Here is a 25,845-nt window from a genome sequence, read left to right as displayed (position 1 = left end):
GTTAGAATCACTGTTCCTGTTTAGCGCAGAAGTTGTTTTTTTTTTTTTTTTTTTTTTTTTAACCAAGTGAGAGTTTTGAGGTTGAACCTAGACTTTTCCACATTCTGCATTTATTTGGATAAAAAAGGAGTTTAATGATTCCTGTTTTCTTACTGTTGAGGAGTCACTGCTTTGGAGGATAAAATGTAGAGTTTGCTGAATGCCCTTTAGAAAATTGTTCTGTGCATTAATTGCCATACGAAGCATCTTTACTTTGAATTATTTACTTTGGTATTGCCTTGAAATGTGAATTTTCATTACCTTCTGGCAGGATGAGTAGACAAGAGTCAGAAAATCTGCCAGTGCTGCTGATGGCTTGTTTGATTTGTAGGGCTTTATCCCTCCTGGCTTCTGCTTCCCTAAGTATAAAACAGACGTCTTGGCTGGCATCTTTGTCAGGAGGATGTGGCCAGCATGTACTCAACAGACCACAACTTTTCTAGACTCCCAATACAGTAGAAGGCAGAAGGTGTTGTCTGTGCCACTAGAGTTCTCCACTGTGAACTTTAAGAGTTGAGCATGTTTCTGCAGTTATTCTTATTGTTGTTCAGTCGTCCAGTGGTGTCTGACTTTGTGTGACCCATGGACTGTAGCATGCCCGGCTTCCCTGTCCTTCACCATATCCCAGAGTTTGCTCAAACTCATGTCCATTGAGTCGGTGATGCCATCCAACCATCTCATCCTCTGTGGTCCCCTTCTACTCCTTTCAGTCTTTGCCAGCATCAGAGTCTTTTCCAGTGAGTTAGCTCTTCGCATCAGGTGACCAAAGAATTGTAGCTTCAACTTCAGCATCAGTCCTTCCAATGAATATTCAGGGATGATCTCCTTTAGGATGGGCTGGTTGGATCTCCTTGCAGTCCAAGGGACTCCCAAGAGTCTTCTCCAACACCACAGTTCAAAAGCATCAATTCTTCAGTGCTCAGTTTTCTTTATAGTCCAACTCTCATATCCATATGTGACTACTGGAAAAACCATAGCTTTGACTAGATGGACCTTTATTGGCAAAGTCATGTCCCTGCTATTTAATGTACTGTCTAGGTTTGTCATAGCTTTTCTTCCAAGGAGCAAGCATCTTTTAATTTCATGGCTGCAGTCACCATCTGCAGTGATTTTGGAGCCCAGGAAAATAAAGTCTGTCACTGTTTCCACTGTGTCTCTATCTATTTGCCACGAAGTGAGGGGATTGGATGTCATGATCTTTTAGTTTTTTGAATGTTGAATTTTAAGCCAGCTTTTTCACTCTTATCTTTTGCTTTCATCAAGAGGCTCTTGAGTTCTTCTTCACTTTCTGCCATAAGAGTGGTGTCATCTGCATATCTGAAGATATTAATATTTTTCCTGGCAGTCTTGATTCCAGCTTGTGATTCATCCAGCCCGGCATTTCGCATAATGTACTCTGCATATAAGTGAAACAAACAGGGTGACAATATACAGCCTTGACATACTCCTTTCCCAATTTAGAACCAGTCCATTGTTCCATGTCCAGTTCTAACTATGGCTTCTTGACCTGCATACAGATTTCTCAGGAGGCGGTTAAGGTGGTCTGGTATTCCCACCTCTTTGAGAGTTTTCCACAGTTTGTTGTGATCCACACAGTCAAAAGCTTTAGCATTGTCAGTGAAGCTGAAGTAGATGTTTTTCTGGAATTCTCTTGCTTTTGCTCTGATCCAGCAGAAGTTGGAAATTTGTCCTCTGGTTTCTCTGCCTTTTCTAAATCCAGCTTGAACATCTGGAGGTTCTTGGTTCATGTACTGTTGAAGCCTAGCTTGGAGAATTTTGAGCATTACTTTGCTGGCGTGTGAGATGAGTGCAATTGTGCGGTAGTTTGAGCATTCTTTGGCATTGTTTTTCTTTGGGATTGGAATGAAAACTGACCTTTTACAGTCCTGTGACCACTGCTGAGTTTCCCAAATTTGCTGGCATATTGAGTGCAACAGCATCATCTTTTAGGACTTGAAATAGCTCAGCTGGAATTCCATCACCTTCACTAGCTTTGTTTGTAGTGATGCTTCATAAGATCCACTTGACTTCAGATCCAGGATGTCTAGTTCCAGGTGAGTGATCACACCATCGTGGCTATCTGGTTGATTAAGATCTTTTTTGTATAATTCTTCTGTGTATTCTTGTCACCTTTTCTTAATATCTTCTACCTCTGTTAGGCCCATACTGTTTCTATCCTTTATTGTTCCCATCTTTGCATGAAATGTTCCCTTGTTATCTATAATTTTCTTGAAGAGATAGATCTCTAGTCTTTCCCATTCTATTGTTTTCCTCTGTTTCTTTGCATTGATCACTGAGGAAGGCTTTCTTACCTCTCTTTGCTATTCTTTGGAACTCTGGATTCAGATAGGTGTATCTTTCCTTTTTTCCTTTGGCTTTAGCTTTTCTTCTTTTCTCATTTATTTGTAAGGCCTCCTCATACAACCATTTTGCCTTTTTCTATTTTTTTTTCTTGGGGATGGTCTTGATCACTGCCTCCTGTACAGTGTCATGAACCTCCATCCATAGTTCTTCAGGCACTCTATGGGATCTCAACCCTTGAATCTATTTGTCACTTCTACTGTATAATCCTAAGGAATTTGATTTATGTCATTCCTGAATGGTTTAGTGGTTTTCCCTACTTCCTTCAGTTTAAGTCTGAATTTGGCAATAAGGAGTTCATGATCTGAGCCACAGTCAGCTCCCGGTCTTGTTTTTGCTGACTGTATAGAGCTTCTCCATCTTTGACTGCAAAGAATATAATCAGTCTGATTTCGGTATTGACCATCTGGTGATGTCCATGTGTAAAGTTGTCTCTTGTGTTGTTGGAGGATAGTGTTTGCTATGACCAGTGCATTCTCTTGGCAAAACTGGATTAGCCTTTGTCCTGCTTAATTTTGTACTCCAAGGCCAAACTTGCCTGTTACTCTAGATATCTCTTGACTTCCTACTTTTGCATTCCAATCCTCTATGATGAAAGGGACATCTTTTTTTTTTTGATGTTTGTTCTAGAAGGTCTTGTAGGTCATTGTAGAATAGTTCAGCTTCTTCGGCATTAGTGGTTGGGGCATAGACTTGGATTACTGTGATATTGAATGCACAGAGGCACGGTTTACTGTCTTGTATTTTTCAGGCCAGTGAGTCCCTGCCTGTGGTGCCTTCTCTTTCCTGCCTTTCTGCCCCAGACGTCTGTGCTCAGCTCTGCCCCTGTTCACAGATCCCAGGGAGTAACTGTTGCTCTCAAGGCCCCATCCACCCAACACCTCTCGCCCTTGTGTCCTCACCCCTCTGTGCCGACCTCCATGGATACATTAGCTGGACTCCGAGGGGCCACAGAGCCTCTCAGAGTCTGCCACACTGAAAAGAAAGTGGTTGCGTCCTGTTTGGAACTGCTTCTGATTCCCAGGCGGCTCAGTGGTAATCCTCCTGCCAGTGTAAGAGCTGCAGAAGATGCAGATTTGGTCCCTGGGTTGGGAAGATCCCCTGGAGGGGGAAATGGCAGCCCACTCCAGAATTCTTGCCTGGAGAATCCCATGGACAGAGCCTGGCGGGCTACAGTCCGTGGGTTCACAGACAGTGACCACAGACACAGCTGAGCGAGTGAGCACGCGTGCACTGATTGTAGTGCCTGCAGCTGCCCAGAGCTTCAGGCTGATCCTGTTTACTCCTCACCCTCTCTTGCTCTCAGTGGTGACAATTTGTTAAGCATACTTCCAGGGAATGGACGGTTTTTACATTTAGAATTTGAGATAGCCACAGTTGAAAAATCAGACAAAATAAGTCCTCAAGGCTTATGAAAGTGTTAGTTGCTCAGCTGTTTCTGACTCTGTGCAACCCCATGCACTGTAGCCCACCAGGCTTCTCTGTCCATGGGATTCTCCAGGCAAAAATACTGGAGTGGGTTGCCATTTCCTCCTCCAGGGGATCGTCCTGACCCAGGGATCAAACCCAGGCATCCTCCAAGTAGATTCTTTGCCGTCTGAGCCACCAGGGAGGCCCCAAGGCTTATGACGAAGTGTTTAATAGTTGGCGGCCCTGCTGATCCTCCTGCTTCTCAGCTGCTCCACATCTTTTCTCTGGGGACCACCCCCCATCCTGCCCTCCTCAGAAGCCAAAATCCTAGTCTACCTCAAAGGCGTGTTCTCTTTCTGCCCCTCATCAGCCTTCTTGCCCTCTCTGCTTAGCCTGACTCAGCGTGGCTGTGGAATTTAGTCCCGTCATCTTTTATTGCGCTTAAAAAAGTCATAAACATTTCTTCATGCTTCCCTGGTCATCATAACTCATTTTAGTGACTATATAGGCTGTTGAATTAATATGTCATTAACCCGTTTGATTATGTGGCATTTTCCTTTAAGTTTTACTCCTTTGAATAAGGCTCATATGAACTTTTAAAAATACATAGTTCTTTTCTTTTCATCTGTTAAAAAATTTCTGCAGAATCAGTTGCCAAGCCTGGAATTCCTAAATCAGTTTATTGTTTTTATCATCATCATCATTACTGTTATTATTATTAGGTAGGTAATATGTTTCTCACTAAATGGAACAGGATTCTTACCACAGAAGTAGTTCTAATGTACAGTGCTGACAAAAAATCATGAGAACCCTGGAAATGGTACGTTATTGTTGTTCTTAGTTATTCCTTGCTTAGCCCTGCTCAGCAGTTTCAGTCTGAATTATTTAAAATAAAGGAATATAATCCAGCTTTGGCATTTTCATTTTCCCAGAAATTAAATGAATGAAGATCCACTGGGGTGAACAGCAAGACAAATAAGATGATGATTTGATGTGGATACAGTGGGGCTACAGTCTTACAAAGAGACCTCTCTGTTTTCTCTCCATGAAAAACTCTGCAGCCCTATGTGAGTTTATGCTTCTCGGACTAGGAGGGCAAAGGAGACTGATGGTAGAGCCCTCCGCAGGATCAGCAGGAGTGTAAGGAAGTTTAAAAAGCACTTATGTAGTCTCTGGAAAAAATGACACATTTCCTTTCTAAGTACCTTTTGGAAAAGTTTCAGGCTATTGTTTTTAAAATAACCTAAACATAGAGCTTGGCAAAATGAACACGTTTCTAAAATTTTTTTTTCTACGTTGACACAGTCTTAGACTATCAAAGAAAATCCCCCTACTAGTAAAATGGATAGAAGCAGCAGCAAGCAAAACATACAATGAATTTAGGTGAGTGGGTGTAAGTTGTCAAAACAGTGAAGGAAAAGGAAGCTGTTTTATCTTAGTGCAGAGCATGGCTTCCCTTGTGGCTCAGATGATAAAGAATCTGCCCACAATGCGGGAGGCCCAGGTTTGGTAGCCCACTCCAGTATTCTTGCCTGGAAAATCCCATAGACAGTGGAACCTGGCGGGCTACAGCCTGTGGGGTTGCAAAGGGTTGGACATGACTGATCAAGTAACACAGAGAGCATGGCTTAGACATTCATGAAGGTAGTTTTTGTAAAAATAAAGCCACCTGGTCTTGATACTTTGATACAGTTTATTAATATCATTTAGGAACTTTTAATAGTTTGTGCCTATAAAATGTTGCTAAACTGTGTTGTGAATAGTAGAGTTTGTTTCCAATTTGCTGCTAAGTCACTTCAGTCGTGTCCGACTCTGTGCGACCCCAGTGACGGCAGCCCACCAGGCTCCTCCGTCCCTGGGATTCTCCAGGCAAGAACACTGGAGTGGGTTGCCATTTCCTTCTCCAATGCAGGAAAGTGAAAGTGAAGCCGCTCAGTCGTGTCCGACTCTCAGTGGACAATTGTTTCCAATTTGCTTTTTTTTAGTCTGTGGAATTTGTTGATTTTTAAAAATAAAACAGCCCAACTTAAGCCTATTTTAATAACCGTTTTTTTTTAAACCAATGAGACATATCCTAAATACAAAACAAATTTCTGTGTTACTTAACAGAAGTTATACAGCTTTGTTTAATACATAGTTTCTTGAGAGTGCTGGAGTAGTTGAACTTAATATTGTTCTGATTTTATCTCAGAAGTCGGAGATTTTAATTTGTTACCCAAGGAAGTAAAGGAGTATGCCTCGAAAAAGAGAAAGAAGGGATTCTGGATAGAACGTGTGAATATAGAAGTAGAGCCAGCTATCAAGGTCAGCTGCCTGATTTGAAACCTGATTCGCAAGCAAGGATGGTCTTCTCTCAGCCTGAATGTGATAAACAATTTTTTCAGGTGAAACACCCCCAACAAATAGTATAAGTCTTGGCCAGTTTTCTAGCGTGTCCACTTGAGCTGGGTGCAGACCACATTGTAGTACTGATGTTTGTCCTCCAAAGGAAATACTACTGTGTTTCAAACTTCCTGGGCTCTAGGTAGGTCCCATTTTGACCTCGGGCCAGTTTGTTATTCTGAAGCTTCATGAAGTTAAAGCGTGATTTTTTCAGGTTAGATGATTGAATGGAAGAGGCAGGTGACTTTAAGGTTTTCTGCTCACAGCAGCTTCTCTGCTGTCTGAAATCATTCTTCTTTCAAGAAGACACAGGGAAGAGCACGTACCCTGAGGCCTCCATTGAACTACTGACGCATTTGTGACTACAACTTTTGGGGTTGATTTTTGGGGTTTTAGAATATGTCCGCATTCTGATCCTTAGACCCTTAAAACCACACAGATAGGGAGCTTGTTAATCGCTTTGAGTGAAGGAAGGTGCTGCCCGACACCCTCGTCTTTAAGTGCCTTGGCCTGTTTGCAAGTGGAGTAGAATTCTTGAACAGGCCTTAATATAACTTTTAGAAATATTTATTTATTTATTTGGCTGCACTGGATCTTAGTTGTGGCATGCAGGATCTTTAGTTGAGGCCTGTGAACTCTTAGCTGAGGCGTGTGAATTCTTCAGTTATGGCACATGGGATCTAGTTCCCCAACCAGAGATCGAACCCCAGGCCCCTTGCATTGGGAGCATGGAGTCATAGCCGCCAGACCAGCAGGGAAGTCCCTCCTTGAGCAGATTTAATGCTTAGAGGTGAGTTGGCCTGTAACTTCTTATAATTCCTTCTGTTTCATCCCGTGTTGAACATACATAATGGAATGTATCCATAAGCATTCTGTACTAAGTAACAAAATACTGTCAACAAAATGTGATACTGTGTCAGTAGTTCGTGTTAGTAGTTCAGGCCTAAGGATCATCATTATATGTTTCTATTGATGATTTTAGGTGAGGGAAAGTGAAAGACGCTCAGTTGTGTCTGACTCTTTGAAGACCTCATGTACTATATAGTCCATGGAATTCTCCAGGCAAGAATACTGGAGTGGGTAGCCTTTCCCTTCTCCAGGGGATCTTTGCAACCCAGATATCCAACCCAAGTATCCTGCATTGCGGGCAGATTCTTTACCAGCTGAGCCACCAGGGAAGCCCTTAGGTGTGGAAGGCCATGCCAATGCTACTCATCCTGCGGTGTGCTGCCCAGGGGGACTACTGCCTGGAGAGAAAAGTCCTTGGCAGGGAGGTGCGGGATGAGGGCTTCGGATGCAGCCTGAGCTCGGTATTTTGGGCACCTGAGGATGACAGCTTGCTAGGATACGGGGTCTGGGTGTGGGAATCACAAGCATGTCAGTTGAACCCCGGATTTGAGACCACCACTGGTGGTCTCTGAGCCCAGGGGCAATGGGTTGCATGGCTTCTTGGGACTGTCGCCAGTAGTTGACATACCTGAGGTGTTCTGGAGGGTGGAGCCCACCATGTAACGTGGGAGGAGGCTGCACTGAGGCATGAGTGCTGAGGGTTGGATGTTGGTGGACGTGCCAAGAACAGAGGCAAGGTCCAGTGTCTTAGGCTGGAATTACTTCTTAAAAAACAAGCAGAAACCTGCAACACTATCACATCTAAAGAACAGTGTCTTTTAGTATCAGCTATCTAGTCAGTGTTCCTATTTGCAGCTGTTTCATGATAATGTTGGAGAAGGCAATGGCACCCCACTCCAGGACTCTTGACTGGAAAATCCCATGGACCGAGGAGCCTGGTGGGCTGCAGTCCATGGGGTCGCGAAGAGTCAGACACGACTGAGCGACTTCACTTTGACTTTTCACTTTCATGCCTTGGAGAAGGAAATGGTAACCCACTCCAGTGTTCTTGCCTGGAGAATCCCAGGGACGGGGGAGCCTGGTGGGCTGCTGTCTATGGGGTTGCACAGAGTCAGACACGACTGAAGCGACTTAGTAGCAGCAGAAGCATGATAATATAGGCATGTATATGTAACAGTTTGACCGAATGAGGGTCTGATAAGTCTCCACATGACTACTTGATGTGTCTGTTACACCTCTGTAGTGGTAGACTGGTCCTCCATCTCTGTGTTTCCCCCCTTTCAAATTATGTGTTGAAGAAACTAGGTCATTTGTCTATAGAGTTTCCTGCAGTCTAGCTTTTTTGCTGAGTAAACCCCAGTGGTGGTGGTTGTTGTGTTCCTTTGCATTTCCTATAGACTGATAGTTGGATCTAGAGGTTTGACCAGATGTATTGTAAAATAAAGTTGGTATCATACTGCACTTACCAATTTTATATAGGGCCTTTTACTTTACATTATATCATGAACATTTTCCCATGCCATAAGTATTTTTTTCTATTTCATAACTTCATTTAAATGGTTTCCAACTAGAAAGATCTATTCCATCAGTTCAGTTCAGTTGCTCAGTCCTGTCCGACTCTTTGCAACCCCACGGACTTCAGCACGCCAGGCTTCCCTGTCCATCCCAACTCCTGGAGTTTGCTCAAACTCATGTCCATCGAGTCAGTGATGCCATCCAACCATCACATCCTCTGTCATCCCCTTCTCTTCCTGTTCTGTTCCTTCTGTTCATGGAAATGTCTTAACCTCTGAGATTTGTGGAAGAAGAAAACTAAATAACCGTGAACAGTAACCAGGAACCCACAAATAGTAACAGAGCGGTTTAAACATTACCTCAAAAAGTGTCGAATTTTGATTTAAGATGTTGAACTACAAACAGTAAAAAGTATAGGTCTGTTTACACATGCTTTAGTCTGATCTGTGTCTCGCTCTCCCTTTTAATTTTGGATGTGAACTTTAACTTCCTAGAACTTCTATCACAATATAGCTACTCATGGAGGAGTCTGCCTGATTCTTGCTTTGTGAACCATGTAACGGAGCTCGTTTGATGGCTCTTGAACAAAGAAACTGCGTGTCACCATGTCTTCATGGTTCCCATGCAGACGTGGTGTATTAGTACCTGCTTGATTGCAAACGACGAAAGTCACTTGGGTTCGCTGAAGCTGCTGAGGGTGATTGTGGTGAGGATGCTGGGGCGTCTGCCTCACAGAACCCTCAGAACCCAGGAGGGGACTCAAGAGCAGCTGGCGTGAGGCCCCTCCACCTGAACTGTCTCCAGCTTTTCCTCATAGGTCAGCTTCATTCTTCCCCCTTTATTAACGTATAGAATTCTCCAGTCCCAACTGCAAAACGTGTGGCCAGAAGCAGTCATTTCAACTCCCGGAGAGGTATGAGTCTCTTTCTCTCTCCTGGTTTCTGATTTCCCAGGGAAGGAACTGACTAATCTCTGGTCTGATCAGTGGTGATCAGAGGTGGGATAATGTAGAGGAAAATCCTGGATTCATCTTGGCAAAGATTCTGTTGTGACCAGTCCGCCGTGGCTGGAAGATGGGACGTGTTGTACAAATGGCAGTTCATACACTAGGGCCTGTCTCCAGGTCACATAAAATAGCATGATGCCCGCTGTGCTGCTCAGTCATCTTATTTATTTGGGTGAATGAGGGTCAACATCTAGTCTGTCTTTATTACGGTCTGATCATTTACAATAATCTTAAATAAGCTGAGCAGATTCTGACACACACATACACCCACATCACCACCTCTCCACAGCCTGACATGGCCCCAGGAAGTTCCCTTGTATCCCTTTGCTGTGTTCTGTCCTTTCTCAACCCCGGAAGCAGCCACTGTTGCAATTTTTACCCTCAGAGACCAGTCTTCTTGTCTCGAACTTCAAACAGAATGGAAACAGAGAGTGTCAGCACTTAGCCTTAATGTATGCTAGCTCAAGGTTGTAAACAGTAATTCAGTGCTGGCCGTGAGCCAGAATCTCGTTGCTGCTGGAAATACAAGAGTGGCTGTGACCGAGCTGACAGTGAGGGACAAGAGAGAGCTAGGACTCCGGGCAAAGGCAGAGCATGGCTGTGCTGGGCAAGGCGGCCAGTGGCCCGCTCTGAAGGGAGAGGCCTGGAGCTTCCAGGAGGCTTGGTGGAGTGCAGGAGAGGCATTCCTTACTGTTCTTCTGAGGGCATGAGCCAGAATAGTAAACCTGGGCTCTTTTGGTCCTGTGTCCTCTGCCGCCTCTGGGCAGGACTTCCTCATCTCCCGCGTGTGCTCTGGTGAAAGGAGAGGCCCAGCGACTGGTGTGGAAGGGTTTCCTCCCAAGGCCGAGATGGCTGGGAACTCTCGGTGAGTGAACAGTGGTAACGGGCTCCACTCTATATGTAGGTCTCTCCCAGTTCTCCAGAAACGTTTTCTTTCATTGACCTCAGCTACTCTCCTCATTTCGGTGTGATGGCCAAGGCACCGAGCTTGCAGTTGGTTGCCAAGAGTCAGTAGTCCTCAGCGTTGTTGGTATATCGCTGTATAATAAGCACTTTCCATGTTATTGATATTATTTAGAATCCTGACTCCTAGTTCTTGCATAACTTACCATGTATAGACATAACTGTAGGTAGCTATTGGGTTGGCCAAAAAGTTCATTTGTTTCTAAGTAAAAATGAAAGACATATTTTTCATTTTCACCAAGAACTTTATTGGACAGTGTAGTCAGTTAACCAAATGAACTTTTTGGCCAGGCTGCAGGGAAGCCTGGGTTTGCTCTAGTCCATGGGGTCACAAAGAATCAGACATGACTGAGCGACTGAATAGCAGCAATAAATATATAGAGCATATGTGTGTGTGTAGACATGTACATGCTAGTATATACACCATGTACTCTATGTGTGTGTGTATGTGTAGACATGTTCAGTTCAGTCGCTCAGTCGTCAGCACTCCTGTCCATCACCGTCTCCTGGAGTTCACTCAGACTCATGTCCATCGAGTCCGTGATGCCATCCAGCCATCTCATCCTTGGTCGTCCCCTTCTCCTCCTGCCCCCAATCCCTCCCAGCATCAAAGTCTTTTCCAATGAGTCAACTCTTCACATGAAGTGGCCGAAGTACTGGAGCTTCAGCTTTAGCATCATTCCTTCCAAAGAAATCCCAGGGCTGATCTCCTTCAGAATGGACTGGTTGGATCTCCTTGCAGTCCAAGGGACTCTCAAGAGTCTTCTCCAACACCACAGTTCAAAAGCATCAATTCTTCGGCGCTCAGCCTTCTTCACAGTCCAACTCTCAAATCCATACATGACCATAGGAAAAACCATAGCCTTGACTAGACGGACCTTAGTCGGCAAAGTAATGTCTCTGCTTTTGAATATGCTATCTAGGTTGGTCATAACTTTTCTTCCAAGGAGTAAGTGTCTTTCAATTTCATGGCTGCAGTCACCATCTGCAGTGATTTTGGAGCCCAAAAATAGTCTGACACTGTTTCTACTGTTTCCCCATCTATTTCCCATGAAGTGATGGGACCAGATGCCATGATCTTTGTTTTCTGAATGTTGAGCTTTACGTCAACTTTTTCGCTCTCCTCTTTCACTTGCATCAAGAGGCTTTTTAGCTCCTCTTCACTTTCTCCCATAAGGGTGGTGTCATCTGCATATCTGAGGTGATTGATATTTCTCCCAGCAATCTTGATTCCAGCTTGTGTTTCTTCCAGTCCAGCGTTTCTCATGATGTACTCTGCATATAAGTTACAGGTGTAGACATGTACATACTAGTATAATACACCATGTACTCTATGTGTGTGTAGACATGTACATTCTAGTATAATACACCATGTACTCTGTGTGTGTCTGTGTGTCTGTGTAGTTGTCTAATTTGTCCAATTGATACATGTTGTAAGGTCAATGGGAAATAGTATTGAAAATAAGTTTACTTGGGTGGCAAAGCGGATAAATTCATTAAAGACTACTCATTCTTTTCTTTTCTCCACAGGACTATCCGAGTATGGCTGAAAAGAGACAGCGGTCAGTACTGGCCCAGCATTTACCACACAATGGCCTGTGAGTAGCTGCACTGTTCCACCCAAGAAAAACGTCTTTGATGGTTTAAATTTCAAAATGAGCTTGTTGTTACCTAATACCTACAGCATTCTGTGTTAAAATGCAGGAAAACTCCTCTTCTCTTGCAAAAAGGAAGCTGAGTCAACTGGTTTAACTTAATCAACTTGAACAAAACTTGGGAAAAAAAAATAGGAAGAGGAAAGCTGCCCACCTCCCCCATTTTCCTTTGTCTTCATTTTGCCAACTTACGTTAGTATTTTCTACTTAGTAAAGCTGATACTGACACTAAAACAGGATTCTGAACACTCCTTTGCCTCATGCCTGGGCTTTTATGCTACTTTTTCTTAAACTCTGGGTACCATTGAGAAATTTGGTCCGAGGCACGACACATCCTAAATGGAGATTTTTTTTTTTCCCCAGTAGTCAAACATGTTCTAAAAATAAACCCCAAATATAAAGCTTTTGTATTGAGATTTTAGAAGAGCCCTGAGATGTAGTGACATAAAATTGCAGTTAAATCCTGCCCTTCCTGCCGATCCAAGCTTTGCCTCCTTCTCTCCCACTGCTCCATCCTTTCTTGAAAAAAAAGATGTGGCGCCACCCAGGTCCAAGCTGGAATCAAGTCCTGTCACCCCAGTGGCCACATGGAAGGCATTGTAGCTGCTTATTTCCGGGTGGTTTCGGTCCTTAATGAGGAGATTTTCCTTGGTTAAGGTTTCAGCGTTCAGAAGCCCTCCCCTGGGAAAAGACGCACGGTTCTGGGGCAGGCTTGACGGTCTGTTACTGAAGACCATTACGAAGTTCTGTAAAGAAGAGCGCTTGCTAGGGCCAAACTCTGTGGACACTGCAGCTCCGTGAAGAGTTACTGCAGGGGCTGTGGGGTGTGTTACAAACGCAGAGCAGCCAGTTATTCAGCAGATATCTATTCCGTCAGCTTGAGTCACCCTTCTAAGCACTGCCTGTCTTGCTAGCACGTTCTCATTTATTGCAGGGTAGCTGCAGGATTTCGATCCTATAAACATTTCCTCAAAGGATTAGTGGTTTATCAGGATTTTCCTTTGTCCTACCTTCCACTAACAGCTTGGGCAGGCCGGTCACCTTCTCTGTCTTGATAACCATTCAATGAGAACAAGGTCGGCTTTTTGGAATACTGGTATAAAGCTAACAGTTATAAAAGGACCCTTTTATATAGTTATAAAATAGTTATAAAAAACTGTTATAGAAAGTAAAATTTCATTGTATGTATCTAGCCTGTTAAGACTACTTGAAACCCTAATCGTGGTCTATTGTGCAGGCAGTAGGATCTTCTGTCCTGCATCCGCATTTATTTGTGGATGGGTCACCTTGGTTACTCAGTGTGGAACATGAAGTGGCCATTGTCTCAGTAAATGTCCTTACAGGCCCATTTAATAAATTTACTTTGGGATTTTGGGAAAGTGGGACAAAGGTAGATGGAGCACCCTCATCCTCTGAGCCAACCTTTACTCAACCAGGGAAAAAAAAAAAAAGCGGCTTCTCTTAGATGAGTAACTCCTTACTTCCAGTGGTCCAGTGATGGATCCGTAGCTGGAAATAGCCACAGCAACCCAGGGACCTCTACCAGTGCTGGGAGATGGTTTGCCATCCTTGTGGATGGTCTTATTAATGCTGTTGGCTATGATTCCTTCCTCCTCCCCCTTCCCTTACACTTCAGATTTTGCCCACAGCTCAGTCTTCCTTGAGACCTCAGCTGTGGAGTTCATGCTCTTTAGAACAAGGAGAGTCTAAGATGGATTTTTGTACTAATGTCCAGTATTTAGTACAGTGACCCCTTGGCTTGCATTTCCCCCAAATACTTAGTTCACTTTATAACTGATTTCTCTCCTGGGACACCAGAACCTAGCAGCAGCAGTACACACTCTCTTCCTTGGCTTTTGAGTCTTGAGCACATGGCTTTGCTTTCTCCATTGCCATCCCTTGCTATCTTGGCTTAACTGTATCCTCCGGAAGTAGCTCCCGGAACTCTGTGGCTGGAAGGATCAGGAAAAAACAGAACAGAACAGGCACAGCATCTGTGCCGTGGGTGACTGACACCTGCGTGTTTGTATACATGCATGCAGCCTTTTGCTTCCAGATGGCTGGTTATTACCTCCCGCTAGAGCACTGTCTGCTGATGAAACTGCAGGAACACTGCCAGAAGAAAGCAGAATGAATGAATGTTGAGAAATTTGCTTGTCTGTTTTAGGGTGACTTTTAAAATTAAATTCAAAACACAAGAAGAAAAGTGCTTTTAGAAACTACTGCAGATTCACCAGTTGACATTTTAGTGGTCATCCATGGATTTAAACTGTTCCCCATGATGAAACAGAGGAGATCAGTAAGTGAAACCTTAGAATATTGCTGTACGTGGACCAATTATGAATCATAACAATACCTCACGTAACAAAAATAACTTTCAGGATCTGCTTCAGCTGAAGAAAAATGTAACTGTCAGTTTCTGTTTCCATTATGGGCTGCTGCTCAGATGCTCAGTCATGTCCAAGTCTTTGCAACCCCATGGACCATGGGCTGTAGCCTGCCCGGTTCCTCTGTCCGTGGGATTCTCCAGGCAAGAATACTGGAGTGGGTTGCTGTGTCCTCCTCCAGTAGGTCTTCCCGACCCGGAGATCAAGCCTGTGTCTCTTATGTCTCCTACTTTGGCAGGTGGGTTCTTTACCACCAGCACCACCTGGAAAGCCCATCTACTATGCGTCCCATGCATTTTTCTTGGTACTATTTTACCAAATCATCACAATAGCTGTTATAAGAAAGATGGTATTTTCATCATTTAGTAGACAAAGAAACTGAGGCCAGAGGTTGGAATTCCAGTCCATGTGCATCCAACTCCAGAACTGGGCTGCTCACCACAGTATGGGGTGAGTCCACAGACTTCTCCTACGAAGGACCAGACATAAATATTAGACTTTGTGGGCCAGACAGTCTCTGTGGCAGCTTCTCAACTCTGCCATTGCAGAATCAAAAGCAGTCATAAGGAATACATAGATGAATGAGCCTGGCTGTATTCCAGAAAACCCTTCATTTTTAAAACTAGAGTTTAAAGCAAACAATTTTGTACTGCAGTGACCTTTTTAAAAGGTCGCTGATTTGAAAGATGATTTGTGTTTTCCTTGTTTATAAAACTATGTTAACATTCACATTAAAAAAAAAAAGATTATCTTAAAAAAAAAGTTTATCTCACTAGAAGCTTCCCTTCTAGGAAAAAAGTCAGAGCATTTTTATATACTAAACAAATAAACCAGGAAGGCTGCTTTTTTTTTTTTTTAATGTGAACAGTCTCTAACCGTATAAAATTACTCAGCACATTGTAACTTTTACACAAAGGAGAGGTTTTACATATTCATAGGCAGTTTGTTATAGGAGTGAGCATAGAAAGAATTGAAAAGAAGCTTAAAACTAGAATATTAAGATTTAGTAACAACTGAAAAGCAAGCAAAAATGATGACAGTGAATCTTTAAAGTCATCAAAGGGATTTGATTTGTTGAAGGTAGTTTTGTGTGTGATTGTTAAAGAGCATTTTGTGTGACAATAGCATCTGCTTTTGGGCTTCCCCAGTGGCTCAGTGGTTAAGAACCTGCCTGCCAATGCAGGAGATGCGGGTTTCATCCCTGGGTCGGGAGAAGGAAATGGCAACTCACTCCAGTATTCTTGCCTGGGAAATCCCATGGACAAAGGAGCCTGGTGGGCTACAATCCAGGAGGGTCGCAAGAATTGGACACGACTTAGTGACTAAAACAAACGAACATGTATCTTTGTGGTTATAATCCTTAGACATGATCATTCTTTGTAGTTTCAAACATCAGTATGGTGGATAAGGGTGTGCAAACTTGTAGTCTATTCTAATTGTTAGCTGTGTAGACAATTTTAGTATCCACATTTCAATGAGATAGTTCTTGGAATGCAACTGAAATAGTCTTTTTCTATAGTCTGATCATGCAGCTAACTATGTTTCTGCCTTTGAGTACAATCCAGCATTTCTTCCAGTCTTCTTCCTTTGGTGGAGAATATCTGCCATGGTAGTTCAGTTCAGTTCAGTTCAGTTCAGTCGCTCAGTCGTGTCTGACTTTTTGCAACCGCATGAACTGCAGCACGCCAGGCCTCCCTATCCATCACCATCTCCCGGAGTTCACTCAGACTCACGTCCATCGAGTCCGTGATGCCATCCAGCCATCTCATCCTTGGTCGTCCCCTTCTCCTCCTGCCCCCAATCCCTCCCAGCATCAAAGCATTTTCCAATGAGTCAACTCTTCTCATGAGGTGGCCAAAGTACTGGAGTTTCAGCTTTATCATCATTCCTTCCAAAGAAATCCCAGGGCTGATCTCCTTGCAGTCCAAGGGACTCTCAGGAGTCTTCTCCAACACCACAGTTTAAAAGCATCAATTCTTTGGTGCTCAGCCTTTCTTCACAGTCCAACTCTCACATCCATACTTGACCACAGGAAAAACCATAGCCTTGACTAGACGGACCTTAGTCGGCAAAGTAATATCTCTGCTTTTGAATATGCTATCTAGGTTGGTCATAACTTTTCTTCCAAGGAGTAAGCGTCTTTTAATTTCATGGCTGCAGTCACCATCTGCAGTGATTTTGGAGCCCCCAAGAATAAAGTCTGACTATGTTTCCACTGTTTTCCCATCTATTTGCCATGAAGTGATGGGACCAGATGCCATGATCTTTGTTTTCTGAATGTTGAGCTTTAAGCCAACTTTTTTACTCTCTTCTTTCACTTTCATCAAGAGGCTCTTTAGTTCCTCTTCATTTTCTGCCATAAGGGTGGTGTCATCTGCATATCTGAGGTTATTGATATTTCTTCCGGCAATCTTGATTCCAGCTTTTGCTTCTTCCAGTCCAGCGTTTCTCATGATGTACTCTGCATATAAGTTAAATAAGCAGGGTGACAATATACAGCTTTGACGTACTCCTTTTCCTATTTGGAACCAGTCTGTTGTTCCATGTCCAGTTCTAACTGTTGCTTCCCAACCTGTATACAGATTTCTCAAGAGGCAGGTCAGGTGGTCTGGTATTCCCATCTCTCTCAGAATTTTCCACAGTTTATTGTGATCCCACAGTCAAAGGTTTGGCATAGTCAATAAAGCAGAAATAGATGTTTTTCTGGAACTCTCTTGCTTTTTCCATGATCCAGTGGATGTTGGCAATTTGATCTCTGGTTCCTCTGCCTTTTCTAAAACCAGCTTGAACATCAGGAAGTTCACGGTTCACATATTGCTGAAGCCTGGCTTGGAGAATTTTGAGCATTACTTTACTAGCATGTGAGATGAGTGCAATTGTGCGGTAATTTGAGCATTCTTTGGCATTGCCTTTCTTTGGTAGTTAGAGAACTTTAAACTGTTTTCAAGTGGTAACTTCATTTATAGGATTCTTCTCTTTTACTTTTTTATTAGATGTTTTATTTCAAAGTAAGGTCAAGTTTGTTTGTTTGTTTCCTGGCATTCATTTCTTTCCGTGGTCAATTAAAATTCTTAAGGCTGAAGTGTACCCAAATATTTCTTTTTCCAAGTGTTCCATTTTCTAAATCACTTTAATTTTGATTTTTAGCAGAAGGAAGTGATTTATTAGAGTTTCTCCTTTCTGAAACTCATTCTCTGGCCCACACTTTCTGGAAAAAGTTTAGGTTGAACCTGGAAGGTCGTGTCTATGGGAAGAGTCAGGCTGTCTCAGTCACATGGCATTGCTTTGGACAAAGAAACAAACTGGGATTGTATGAGTCACTGCAAAACAGAACTTTTTTTGACCATTGGGGAAAAACAAAAGCAACAAATAATCCCAAAGCAGCCTCCCCAGTTTGCTCACATGCCTTGGAATGGGAATTGTGGTACTGGACACTTATCTTTCCACAGATGCCCACTACTGTTTTGCCTGTGATGGGGAAGGGAGGAGGGGCAGGATGACCCACAGAGTTTGGGTGGCAGACAGCTTCTCTAAACACTGGTCCCCACACCTTTCCAGAAACAGGTAGAAATTCCAATCAGATGAAACTTCATGCTGACTCGCTTCACCCAAAGTCATAGAAGTAACTTGGAAGGTTATTAAAGTTAAAATTCGAAACTAAAACAGCAGAAAGAAATTTAATAACATTTAAAAAAATAAAACATCTTTGCCCTCTTTTTTTTTTTTTTAGCCTAAGTTGTATAGCTCTTTTTAATAACGTACCTTGAACAATGACTTAACGGGCTTAACTCTGCTCATAACATGGTCTTTGTCTTTCTGGCAGCTCCCTGCTCTGCTATGGCTTACCATCATGATAGTAGACGGATATTTGTGGGCCAGGATAATGGAGCTGTGATGGTAAGTCGCTTCCAGAATGTATTCATTGTATTGACCTCCCCATGTTCACCATAGGACAGTTTAAATAAAGTTAACAAAGAATGCCCAGTTGTTTGGCATTAGGAAATGTTTCATTCAGTACAGATGGTAGACCCAAAAATGGATTAATTCTAGAATTAACTAGCATTAATTAATAAATTAATAAACTCCAGATTTTCCTTGACTTATGATGAGGCTTTGTCCTGATAAACCCATTGTAAGTTGAAAACTATCTTAAGTTTAAAATGTACCTAATCTACTGAATTAATTACTTAATCTACTGAATTAATTAATCTACACCTAATCTACTGAATATCATAGCTTAGCCTCACCCGCCTTAAACATGCTCAGAACACTACCGTTGGATGAAGTCATCTAACACAAAGCCTATTTTATACTAAAGTATTGAATATCTCATGTAATTTATTGAATACTGTACTGAAAGTGAAAAACAGAATGGTTGTATGAGTCCAGAATGGTTGTGTGTCGATTGTTCACTGTCAGGACGCTGAGGAGGGGCTGTGGCTGCCCTTGTCCAGCATCACGAGAGAGGATCATACGGCTTATCACCCATCTGGGAAAAGATCAACATTCAAAAGTCAAAGTACAGTTTCTACTGAATGTGTATCGCTTTTACACCATTGTAAAACTGAAAAATCATAAGTTGAGCCATCCTAAGTCAGGGACCAGCTGTAGCTCCATGGAGCTCTGATGATTGATGGCTGATTGTCAGGCTAACCCACAATGCACAGCCTTTGTACAGGAAACATGAGTCCCGTGGCAGCCCCTGTCCCTGAGCCCATGAAGAAGGAGACTGGGGCAAGGAGGACATGGGGGAGATCATGCGCGCGCATGCGTGCGTGCGTGTGTGTGTGTGTGTGTGTGTGACAGGAGGGAGGAGAAGAACAAGATCAGGGACTAGTCATTCAGCCAACAACTCGTGTAACTCTTTGAGGCAGTGCTTCTCAAACCATCTTTGGTAAAGGACCAGATATTTAAATTTTCAATTTATTAGAGATTGGTGTTTTTGTAAGTCTAATTGTATGTGTGTGTATATATTTCATTAAGGTGTAATTCATATACCATAAAATTCACCAAAGTGTGCAATTCAGTGGTTTTATAGTATAGTCACAAGATTGAAAGTGAAAGTGTAGTCACTCCGCCTACCGGGCTCCTCTGTTCATGGGATAACCCAGGCAAGAATACTGGAGTGGACTGCCATTCCCTTCTCCAGGGGATCTTCCCGACCCAGGGATTGAACTTGGATCTCCTTCATTACAGTCACATTCTTTACTGTCAGAGCCAAGGTGTGTATGCATATATTTAATTGAGATATACTTCATATACCATAAAATTCACCAGCTGAACATGTGCGGTTCAGTGGTTTTATAGTATAGTTTCAAGATTATACAACCGTTAATAGTCTAGATTATTTTTATCAGTGCCTCCCACCCCCAAAAATAAATCCGATAACCTTTAGGAGTCACTCTGCATTGTCCCTTCCTTCAGTTCCTAGCAGTCAGTACTATACTTTCTGAGTTCATTCTAAACATTTTATGTAAATAGAATCATAAAATGTATAACTCTATATTTGGCTTCTCTCACTCAGCATCGTATTTTCAAGGCTCGTCTACGTTGTAGCTTGAATGAATACTTCAGTCCTTTTTGTGGTGGAATAATACTCTGTTGTAGGCCACGCTTTGTTTATCCATTCGTTAGTTGATAGATAGTTGGATTATTTCTACCTTTGGCTACTATGAATAATGTTGCTATGAACAGTCACATAAAAGTTTGTGTGTGAACCTGAGTTTTCCATTTTATTGGGTATACACATCTAGGAATGGAATTGTGGGTCATATGGTAACTCTGTATTTAATTTTTTACAGAACTGCCAAACTGTTTTCCAAAGTTACTATACCATTTTATATTCCTACCAGCAATCTATGAAGGTTCTAAATTTTTACATATTTACCAACGCTTATTATTTTCTGATTTTGTTGATTTCCTAGTCAGTGTGAAGTGGTATCTAGCTTATCTAGTTTGTTGGCATATCATTGTTGATAGCCTTTTTTAGTCCTTTTTGTTTCCGTAAGATTAATAGTCCCCTTTTCATTCCTGAGTTCAGTAGTTTGAGTCATTTCTCTCTTTTTTTCCCACCAGTCTAGCTACGTGTTTGTCAGTTTTGTTAGTTTTTTTCAAAGAACCAGTTTTCACTGATTCTCTGTTGATTTGTTTTCTGTTATTTTTCTAGTCTCTGATAATGTGCATCAGCTCTTATTTTTTCTTCGGTTTGCTTTGAGTTTAGTTTGCTTGATTACTATTTTGGATATTACATTATTGAGTGAGAAAATTTGGAAGGATCCCTGGTGGCTCAGATGGTAATCTGCCTGCAATACAGGAGACCTAGGTTTGATCCCTGGGTCGGGAAGATCCCCTGAAGAAGGGAATGGCAACCCACCCCAGTATTTTTGCCTGGAGAATTCTGTGGACAGAGGCTACAGTCCATGGGGTCGCAAAGAGTCTAGCACGACTGGATGACTTTCACTTTTAACTTTATCTGCTTGAATGTCATGACGATATTAAATTGCTGGAAAGTTTTCTGAACACTTACTCCCTAATTTTCTGGTACTTTAATCAGGACCAGTGGTCCACAGACCTCATTTTGAGTAGCACTGCTTTACAGAACTGGGAATGGTGACAGTAAAGTAAGATTTAGCTCGTGGGTTCCATCACGTGTAAAGTGCAGAATGCACACAGAGCAGTGAGAGCGCAGGCTGGCGCCCGCACCCACCTGGCCCGAGAGACTGGCCTGGCCAGCCTGTAACTGCTAAGCCCTAGCGGGTGGCGGGGAGTTAACCAGGAGAGGAGGAGGAGGACCTGCAGACACAGAGGGCTGTGCCAGCGAAGACAGAGGTTTTCGAGGTCAGAGTGTGTGCAGAGAACAAGAATGAAGCAGCCTGGCAGCATGAACCACGTACTGAAGAGGGGGCCGGAGCAGGTCAGAGAGCCGTGCGTTCAGGTTTTACTCAGCACTGGGTGTCCTGCAGAATGCTAACTAAGAAGGAAGTAGACATGGTCCCTGCTCCCAGGGCTCTTTTGAACTAGTAAGGACAGGTAATACAAAAGTAAGCGTCGCGTTGCAGGTTGTGTTGAGCACTGTGGAGAAATGAACGGGAGTGGGAAGGAGAGGGTCCAGAGAGGTGTGTGGCCCCGGCCCCAGCAGACAGGATTTGCAGGAAGGAGGGCTTCTCCAAGGCTGTGACGTCCAGCCGAGGCCTGAAGGAGACAGGAGACAGCCAGGCAGAGCAGGTTTTCCAGGAGCGAAGGTGTGTGTGGAGGCACGAGGCAGGAGGTGTCTGTGTGTCTGAGGACTTGGAGGACATCCTCTTGGCTGGTTGGTGCTGAGTGACAGGGCAGCACTAGGGCTGATGGGACCCGGTGGGCTGAGGGCAGGTCATTCAAGGCCTTGTGGGTCCAGGTGAGGTTTTCAGTTTTGTAAACCCTTGGGAAGCTCTTCCAGGGTTTTCAACAGAAGAATGGTGTCATTTAATTTACAAAGATCCCCTTTGCTGCTCAGTGGAGCATGGAATGGAAGGCAACAAGAGTGGAGGTGGGAGGGAATTCCCTGGTGGTCCAGTGGTTAGTATTCGGCCTTTTCATTGCTGAGGGCCTAGGTTCTTCCTTCTCTGGTCAGGGAGTTAAGATCCGGCAAAGCCATGCAGTGCAGCCGAAAAAAAAAACACACACGCTCTAACACCATATATAACAATAAACTCAAAATGGACCAAAGACCTAAATACAAGTATAAGGCCAGACACTATAAAACTCTTAGAGGAAAACATAGGCAGAACATTCTTTGACACAAATTGTATTCAGTATCTTCAGTGATCCACCTCCTAGAGTAAAGAAAATAAAAACAAAAATAAACACATGGGACCTAATTAAACTTAAAAGATTCTTAAGACAAAGGAAACCATAAAACAAAAAGACAGCCCACAGAATGGGAGAAAATACTTGCAAATGAAGTGACTGACAAGGGATTAATCTCCAAAATATACAAACACCTCATGCAACTCTTATGTTAAAAAAAAAAAAATCCAATCAGAAAATGGCCAGAAGATCTAAATAGATATTACTGCAAAGAAGACATACAGATGGCCAAGAGGCACATGAAAAGATGATTAACATCAAGAGAAATACATATCAAAACTACAATGAGGTATCACCTCACAATGGCCATCATCAAAAAATCTATAAACAATAAATGCTGAAAAGGGTGTGGAGAAAAGGAAACCCTCCTACAGTGATAATGGGAATATAAATTTGTACAACCATTAATGGAAAACAGTATGACAGTTCCTTAAAAAACTAAAAATAGAACTACCATGTGATCTAGCGATCCCACTGCGGGCAAATATCCAGAGAAAACTCTAATCTGAAGATACATACACCCCAGTGTTCATTGCAGCACTGTTTACAATAGAAGCGACCTAACTGTCCATCGAAAGATGAATGGATAAAGAAGATGGAACATTACTCAGCCACAAAAAGAATGAAATAATGCCATTTGCAGCAACATGGATGGACCTAGAGACTATCATACTAAGTAAAGTAAACAGATGGAGAAAGACAGATGTATGATGTTGCTTACCTGTGCGTGGTAAAACATGGTACAGATGAATCCATTTACAAGACAGAAATAGAGTCACAGATGTGGAAAACAGTGTTGTTAGCAGAGGGGGAAGTAGAGGGGAGAAATAAATTGAGACATTGGGATTGATCATATACACACTTTTATATATATAATAGGTAAATAATAATAGACTGTATAGCATAGGGAACTCTACTCGATACTCTGTAATGCCCTATAATGGAAAGGAATCTGAAAAGAGTGGATTGTGTATGTGTGCCTGTTCGGCTCTGTTGTACAGCGCAGACTAACACACATTGTAAATCAATTATACGGCCACAAACATTTTAAAAATGGAGGCGGAAATATCAATTGTTGTCGTCGTCTGGGTGAGAAGGTTGTGGCAGTGATGACGGACAGAAGCAGATGTCTTGAGCTGCAGCTATGACAGGTTGGGTGCAGGGGTGGGGAGAGGAGCAAGTCAGGTGACGGCCGTGTTTTTGGTTTGAGTGTCTGGTGGATGGTGCTATCATTTATTGAGAAGAGATGGCTTAGGGATGTGTGGGGAGAGGGCATTTAGAACAAAAGGCCAGTGAGGAATCAGTGCTAACAGTTAAGATACGGGGAGACACCATTCATGGGTGATACGAAATGGGCCAAGGGGTGGGAGGACCAGCCAGGACAGTGGTTGTGGTAGCTGGAGGGGCAGTAAGTTTCAGGTGGGGAAGAGAGAGGATGAGATCAAGACAGGAGCGTGACCTTGGGGATGGCAGTTCGCAGCTGGTGGTCGCAGGGAGAGCCGTTTCCATGCAGTGGGGTGTTGCCCTGGGGTGCAGTGGATTGAAGGGTGACTGGGGTGAGGAGCTAGAAGGCCTGAGTGTCGAGTGTGGGCTGATCTATAGAGAAGGTTTTGGCTGGGATGGGGTGGGGGGGCGGGGCAAAGAAGTTTTAGCATTGTTAAGAGGGTTTTGTGTTCACTTGTTTGCATTTTAAATTAGAAGAAGTCTTGAGTGTGTTTACCAGCCAGGAAGGAAGGAGCTAGGCTCTCTGCATAAGTTCACTGGACAGTAGACAGGTGGTGAGAACAGAGGGCGGGGTGCGGGATCCGCATGGTTGGGGTTGATGCCCACCAGTTTTTGGCTGCTGTAAATCCATTGTGTGATAATAAATGCCAGTGGTCTCGTTTTTCTCCTTCTGAAGATTTTTATCGGAATATGGTGATGTGCGTACACTTAATAAGAGGCCAGGAGTGCAGGCCTCAAATAGCATCTCCAGGAATGGCAGTGGCCATGGATTTATATCTCTAGGGACCCTTCTTGTGGCTCCTGGTTCAAGGGTACTCTACTGCCATTATAGTGAAGTCACTGATACGAAACTCTTAAACAGCTCTTCGGTGGAAAGGGGTAATTAAGTCCAGTTTAGCATTAGTTAGTATTGAACTGTTGATTTCCCATCAGAGATTGTGGTGGTGGTTTAGCCGCTGAGTCGTGTCTGACTCTTGTGACCCCCATGGACTGTAGCCTGCCAGTCTCCTCTGTCCATGGGATTCTTCAGGCAAGAATACTGGAGTGGGTTGTCATTTCTTTCTCCAGGGGATCTTCCCGACCCAGGAATTGAACCTGGATCTCCTACCTTGTGGGCGTATTCTTTACTGACTGAGCTATGAGTCCCAACAGAGATTAGTATATATAAAATGCCGATACATTTTTGTACTTTGTAGAACCAAGATGAAGGACAAGAAATCAGTATTCCTTTGTGGGTTTTTTTTCATCCTGAACAATCAACAATTCATAATGTCCATGTTATCTAGACAGTTAAGAGCTTACCAATTTAGCACTGATCAATAGAATTTTTAAGTAGTGCATTTTCTTTAGAGTTTTATCTTAATCTTATGCCTTAGGCTCATTTTTTTCATTAAAAAGCACATACTTTTAATTTTTCCCTAGTTATAAAGTATTACACAGTCCATAAAAACTTTGGAAGATAAAAAAGGAAAACCATCACAGTCTTTAAATTTCTTTTTTTTGTGTATGTTTGTGTGTTAAATATATGTAATATGCCCCTTCTATTGCTTCAGATACCCAATGCCTTATTTTCACTGGTGCTGAGAACTCTGTTAGTAATGGGTCTTTGTATATCACTTTACTTGTATATATCATCTTGAGAAACTTTTAGTGACACCAAGACAGCAAAATTAACAGGATGCCTCCTTTGCAATTAGAGGGGAAGGAAGTGTAGAGCACTCGTTTGTAGAGTGGGAATTAGACCAAAATTCTGTGGTGGTCAGCAGCACTTTCTTTACTTGTCTGGTTCCAAAATAAATAGTGTTGCAAGGACAGGACCAAGAAGCAATTCTCTACTGTTCTTATGGAGCCAATCTTGAGTCATAAGGCTGGTGATGGCCAGTTTTAGATTTTTACATCCTTTTGGAAGATAAGTTCCCATTGTTTTTAAAACTATAACTGTTCTCTTATTGCATGTTTTTACTTTTAGGAATTCCACGTTTCTGAAGATTTTAATAAAATGAACTTTATCAAGACCTACCCAGGTAAGTGTAATACACACACTCATTTGCACACATACACACGTACATACACAAAAATAAACTAGAACACCATGTCCTATGATCAAAATTAGGTTTTCACATTAACTTTTTAAAACGTTGGTTACCCCAGTTACATGAGAGGCTGTTATCTCTTCAGAGTTATTTACACGTCCTTTTCCTGCTTATTA

The 25,845-nt window shown here is 42.8% G+C and overlaps 1 protein-coding gene across 2 annotated transcripts in view; it reads left to right on the top strand.

The window, feature by feature from the left end:
• The window catches only part of WDFY1 (WD repeat and FYVE domain containing 1), a 55,205-nt gene that overhangs the window by 10,229 nt on the left and 19,131 nt on the right, over nucleotides 1–25,845 (top strand). For both annotated transcript variants that reach the window (XM_004004967.6, XM_060410404.1), the window contains exons 2-4: nucleotides 12,056–12,123; nucleotides 18,391–18,464; nucleotides 25,606–25,660. In XM_004004967.6, coding sequence (XP_004005016.2) covers nucleotides 12,056–12,123; nucleotides 18,391–18,464; nucleotides 25,606–25,660 — 197 coding nt within the window. The remainder of the gene's footprint in view (nucleotides 1–12,055; nucleotides 12,124–18,390; nucleotides 18,465–25,605; nucleotides 25,661–25,845) is intronic.

Source organism: Ovis aries, chromosome 2 (assembly GCF_016772045.2).
Source record: "Ovis aries strain OAR_USU_Benz2616 breed Rambouillet chromosome 2, ARS-UI_Ramb_v3.0, whole genome shotgun sequence".
Classification (NCBI taxonomy): Eukaryota; Metazoa; Chordata; class Mammalia; order Artiodactyla; family Bovidae; genus Ovis; species Ovis aries.
This window is presented reverse-complemented; position numbering and strand designations above follow the sequence as displayed.